The sequence below is a fragment of the Passer domesticus genome, chromosome 7 (assembly GCF_036417665.1).
Source record: "Passer domesticus isolate bPasDom1 chromosome 7, bPasDom1.hap1, whole genome shotgun sequence".
Taxonomy (NCBI): Eukaryota; Metazoa; Chordata; class Aves; order Passeriformes; family Passeridae; genus Passer; species Passer domesticus.
This window is the reverse complement of record NC_087480.1, coordinates 39,270,448-39,276,447: the sequence shown is the minus strand read 5'-3', so window position 1 is coordinate 39,276,447 and position 6,000 is coordinate 39,270,448. Positions and strand designations below refer to the sequence as shown.

Below are 6,000 nucleotides of genomic sequence, written 5' to 3'. Positions count from 1 at the left end.
TGCAGTCTATGGCCAGGTCTGGCAGAGCTGATGCCTCTAAGCAACAGAGAGATCTGGATTATGGTAGGGAAACAACCAAAAGTTTATGAAAAATTACAGTAGCTGAGGTGTGTCCTCTCAGATCTGCTTAGGAGCATGTCTTTGGGATGGCACAAACCATCCGGGTTTGGCATAGCTTAGCTGGGAACCCACAACCAGTTTTCTTGCATTTCTCAAGAAACTTTTTAAACATTTGAATGAAAAAAGGACCTGGTGGTGGTGGTGGTGGTGGACAGCTGGCTGAACATGAGCCAGTGTGTGCCTAGGTGGGCAGGAAGGCCAGCGGCACCTGGAATCAGAAGCAGTGAGACCAGCAGAAACCTGGGAAGTGATTCCTTCCCTACAGCCGCAATGTTGAGAGCTGTGTCCACTTTTGGGCCCCTCAGTTCAGGAAGGACCTTGAGGGGCTGGAGTGTGTCCAGGGAAGGGAACAGAGCTGGGGAAGGGGTTGGAGCACCAGGAGCGTCTGAGGGAGCTGGGAAAGGGGCTCAGCCTGGAGAAAAGGAGGCTCAGGGGGGAAATTCGGCCTCTGCACAACTCGCTGATAGGAGGGGACAGCCGGGGGCTCGGCGTCATATCCCAGTAAACAAGTGACAGGACGAGAGGACATAAGGACGAGAGGACATAAGGACGAGAGTCCTAAGCTGAGCAGGGGAGGTTCAGGCTGAACATTAGGAAGAACTTCTTCGTAGAAAGGGTGATTAGACAGTGGAAGGGGCTGCTGAGTCCCCATCCCTGGAGGTGTCCAGGGAACGACTGGAGTGGCATTCAGGGCTCTGGTCTGGTTGACAAGGCAGGGATCGCTGAAAGGTGGCACTCGATGATCCTGGAGGTTTTTTCCAACCCAGCGATTCTGTGATTGTGTACAAGGCGCAGCCTTGCGGGGAGTGCCGGTGCGGAGGCGCTGCCAGGCCCGGCGCCCTGCCGTGGTCCCTCTCATGAGGGCGAGGGCCAGAACCGTGGCCGTCCATGGGAGCGGGCCCACAGCCGCCATCGCCGCTTTAAGCCGGCACATTCCGCGAGGCGGGGGCAGCTCCAGCCCTGCTGCGCCGCGGGACTCCGCTCCCGGCCTGCTCCGCGCCCGCCCCGCCCCGCCTCGCCTCGCCCCGCCGGGCCTCGCCCGTCTCAGCCCGCGGCCGGCGCGGAGCGGTGGCACCCGGCGAGCGAGCGAGCCCCCTCCGTGCCCCCGCCGGCTCCCGCAGCCCGGCCATGGGGGGCGGCGGCGAGCGCTGGGCGCTGTGGCTGTGGGTGCTGTGGCTGTGGGTGCCCGCGCGCTGCGGCGCTGCCATGGACGAGTGCGCGGAGGAGCGGAGCGGGCGGGCGCAGCGCTGCATGCCCGAGTTCGTGAACGCGGCGTTCAACGCCACGGTGCTGGCCACGCACACGTGCGGGACGCCGGCCGAGGAGTACTGCGTGCAGACCGGGGTCACCGGCGTCACCCAGTCCTGCCACCTCTGCGACGCCGCCCAGCCGCACCTGAGCCATGGCGCCGCCTTCCTCACCGACTACAACAGCCCGGCCGACGCGACCTGGTGGCAGAGCCGCACCATGCTGGCCGGCGTGCAGCACCCCACCGCCGTCAACCTCACCCTGCACCTGGGTAAGGACGGGGAGCCACAGGGGGAGGGCACATGGGGAGGGGTTAGCCTGGGCAGCAGCGCAGGCTGGGGCTGAGCTGGGAGTCCTGGTGGACAGAGCGGTGTCCACGAGCGTGTCCTGTGCGCAGTGGTGTCCTCCGGTGTGTTAGGATCGATGTGGTCAGCTCTTCCAGGGCTGATCCTGCCCCTGTCCTCAGGCTTAGTGAGGCACATCTGGAGTGCTGTGTCCAGGTCTGGGCTCCTCAGGACCTGGAGCAGGTCTAGCAGAGGTTTTGTGGAGATGATGGAGGGACTCGAGCATCTCTCTCACGAGGTGGGAGTGTTCAGCTTAGAGGAGATGGCTGAGAGAAGCCCTGTGTGTCCCTGTGTGCAGGGAGGGCTCAGAGCAAGGACCAGGCTCTGTCCCTGGGGCCCAGCAATGAGCAAGAGACCATGGGCAGAAATGGATGCCCAAGAAGAACTTCTTTCCTGTGCAGTGACCAAGCACTGGAACAGAGACCAGAGAGGCTGTGGAGTCTCTCTCACTTTATTCCAGAGCTGTCAGGACACAATCCTGTGCCATGTGCTCTGGAATGACTCTGCTTGAGCGGAGAGGTGGGACCCAATGACCCACTGTGGTCCCTTCCAACCTGCCCCATTCTGTGCTGAAAGGTCACCTGCACACCAGGCATTGCTGAGACCCTGCCTGGGTGAGTGCCAGTAACCAGGCCCTGCGTGGTCTGGTGTTCAGGGAGTGTCATTGAATCCCTGCTCTGCAGGTCCTCAGCCATGTCCACCAGGTCTAAAGGAATGCTGCCTGCTCCCCATGGTTGTGTTGGGATGTCCTCAGCCAGGGGTCTGGCCCTGCGCTGGTTCTTCACCCCTCAGCTGATAGCTTACATCTGCTCAGCAGTGCTTGGTAAACTTGATTTTCAGCATTCTCCAGTGAATATTGCAGGGGTAGCTCCATGCAGTCTGCATTGGAGGTGATGCTGGTTTGTGAGAGGGGAGGCCTCCCTGCCAGAGGCAGCTGGAGTGGAGCTGTTGCAGTGATCATGTCCCACCCCATGCATTAAGGATCATACAGCCATTTAGGTTGGAAAAATAGTAGAAAGAATTGTTCTCTGTGAGGCTGGTGAGGTACTGGCACAGAGAAGCTGTGGATGCCCCATCCCTGGAAGTGTCCTAGGCCAGGCTGGACAGGTCTTGGAGCAATGTGCTCTAGTGCAAGGTGTCCCTGCCATGGCAGGGAGTGGAGTGAGATGAGCCTGAAGTCCCTTCCGACTCAAGCCATTCCATGACTCTGTGAAAAGACCTTTAAGATCAAGTCCAACTGGTAACCCAATGCAGCCCAGCTCAGAATTGGATCATGGAGTTCTCCAGACAACAAGCTTTGGATGCAGGTGGGAGATGTTGGTTTGAAAAGTGGGAAATCACGTGTGCAAGGGCACATCTGCTGTGTATCCTCTCATCCCCGGGGCAGCATTGTCCTTTAATTGCTGGGTGGGTTAGTTAGCTTTGCTGCTGAACTGTAACAGCCAGTCAAATAAAGAACCTGAATTTTCTGATTGGTTGTCAATTCCAGAGGTTTCTTTGGGATAAAGTATTTTAGCCTTCACTTTGGTTTGTGGACGAGCTTTTCTTTTCTGTTCATTCAGTTATTCAAACTGTCATGACATGGAGGAAGAGTAATCATTTAATAACTGGAAGAGAAGCCAGCCAAGAGAAAGTTGAAACCACAACTTATATCCTCATGTCATTAAATCAAGTAAATATTAAAGAAAGCCCCACTGCAGCCATTCACAGCTTCTAATCAAGAGCAGCTGTTGAGCATTGTTTAGTATCAATAACAGTCTAATTCAGGGGGAAAATGGAGTTAGGGCTTGGAGAGCTGGATCTTGTGAGAGCTTGCACCTGCACTGGTGAGATGTGGTTGATGGCACTGTCCTGTACCAGGGTCACCTGATGAGAACATCCCTGTGCCCCAGAAGCCTCTCTGCCCTAAAGTGTTCCCTTGTGTTTGGAGCTTCAACATAAATATACCACATAAGCATATCTAATAGTCCCTCTTTATTTTCTTTTCTTTGTACATTAGGAATTTTTTTTTTCAAATTCTGGATAGCAGAAATTTTATTTCAACTTCTTTCTTAATAACAGTCATTGTAATTCTCATTATCAAGGCCAGACTTACAGACCCATCTGTACTACTGCTGTCCTTGGTTTTGTGTATCCATGTGTATATGGGTGTTCTCTGAAAAACAGTACTGGGAGCAGTGTGCTGTGTCCTGGGCTTTGAAGAAGTGCACACATTTTGCTGAAAACATCTGCATCTTCAAAGTACTGTAGCACTGCAGCATTTTCACTTGTGTTCCAGGTTTGTTTGCAGGCTCTTGGAGCTTTGGGAATTTGCTTTGCCATGTTTTTTTGAGTACAACTTTAGAGCAGAAGCTGCCTGACTGACTTTGATGTATTTGAGTGGGTTTTTTTGGTCTGATTTTTCCTAGTTAGGTTTTTGGGTGGGATATTTTTAGTATAAAGCCTTTTAAGAATCAGAAGCTTGTTGTGGGCATGGTGGTGGTGAAGTTGGTTTTAAGATGACAACAGCAAAGCATTTATCTCTCTGCACATGTGCTGTGTGATTGTCTGCATTGCTGAGTTCGGGGCAGGTTGAAGAGCTGTTGAGTACTGACAGTGCCTTTTCAGCCTGAAATGCCTCAGACTTCTCTGCAGCATTGCTCTTCCCTACTTTTGTGAGGTCTTAAAACCATCTTTGTTTGAGTGAGCTGCTGGGTGCTGCCTTTGGGTTCTGTGTGCCCGCAGGCACTATGGTCTGTGGGACACTTAATTATTGACGTCACTAAGAGAAAGAGGCACAGAGCCTGGCAAGTATTTATGCACTCGATAGGACATAAAGGCGTTCTGGGGCACAAAGCCCTTTCATGCAGTTAGTTCTGCCTGCTCTTTGAGGATTAAGCTCTGTGCTCAGACCCACATCCTTATTTGATGCTGCAATTGCCTTCATTTCTGAGAGCGTTGGTGTCCTGAATGGTTAGTGCTGTTTTGCACCTGGTCAGGACCAGCTGCACTGACTCTAGGTTTCATGTACATGCTGCTCTGTGCTGAGTTTTTTGGCAGTTTGAGATGTCTTGATTAACATCCAGCGATGTTCAGTCCGTGTAGAACAGCATTAACATTTCAGAGGGGCCTGCAAGAGGTCAGTATGAACTGCAGGTCTGTTGCCAACATGTGAATGTGGATTTCTTTGAATCTCCTTACAATGTGTGGTTCAAAACAAGATAAAAAACCTTTAGTTTTGGGACTAGGTGCCAGCACAAGGCCTGATACAGAAAAATACAGCACAGATCACTACTACTGAGTTAAAGGCTCAGATCCTGGGAGTGTTTGGAGATTACATCTGTGTCCAGAAGATAGGATGCTCCCTGGGGAGAGGGGAATTGGGGTAATTACCACTTCTTGCACCAGGAACATCTGGAATTACAAAGGCTATTTCTCTTTGTATGAGAGGGTATTAAGACCCCCTAGGTAAGGGTAGGTAAGAGGCCTGGAGACATGAATTTGCAGCTGTAAGGAGAAGGGGGAGCTGAACCTGTTCATAGGGTGGTGTCTGGATAATTAGGTTAGTGAGTGAGAGGAGGGGACATTGCTGTGTCCTTTCTTCTGCATTTCTTAAAAGTATCCCTTGGCTTCCCCATTTTCCATTTCCTCAGAATTTATTACTTATTTAGACTTGACCCAGCCAGTCTTTTTTTTTTCTTACTGCTCTCTCACTATGTTCCCATGTATTCCCAAAAAAAGGAACTTTGAGGCAGTGGTGCCAGCTTTCAAATAGAAGATGGGAGCCAAGGCCTTACAGTGCGTTTTCTGCTTTGTTTTTGAAGCCAGGGTGTCACGTTATTTTTACTGTCTGCTTGTCCTGGGAGCACTGGGATAGTTCTGGCATCTCCCCAGTGCTTTGTGTGCATACGCTGGAGCACAGCATTGCTGTAGACCCCTGACACACAGAAACAGCGCTGTGTTGTTGAAGATGCTCCCTTGAACACTAGAAGAAGGGGAAAAGAGACAGCATGGAGGTACATGGAGTATTCTTGGTACTGGGTGCTCTTGCTAGGGCAAAGGTTTGCATTTTTTCAGATGTTGTATCATTTTTCAGAGCAGATTCTCACTATTTCCTTCCGCAGCTCTAATTTCTGTGTGCTTTCTGTTGTTCCTACACTTTCTTTTTAATCTACTTCTACATGTACCTTTGTGTTCCCTTCCCAACCAGCTCTGCTGGAGCCACCTCTCATTTTTCCCCACCACTTTTACTTTCTGGCCAGATCTTCTTGGTTTCAGCTGTTGTGATTTGTGACTATCCCAGGGTTTT

General features: G+C 51.9%; 1 protein-coding gene across 1 annotated transcript in view; it reads left to right on the top strand.

The window, feature by feature from the left end:
- Nucleotides 1–1,134: 1,134 nt before the first annotated feature.
- The window catches only part of LAMC1 (laminin subunit gamma 1), a 65,968-nt gene continuing 61,102 nt past the window's right edge, over nucleotides 1,135–6,000 (top strand). Inside the window, exon 1 of the mRNA XM_064427828.1 lies at nucleotides 1,135–1,639. Within this exon, the coding sequence (XP_064283898.1) occupies nucleotides 1,249–1,639 (391 nt within the window). The 5' untranslated portion in view covers nucleotides 1,135–1,248. The remainder of the gene's footprint in view (nucleotides 1,640–6,000) is intronic.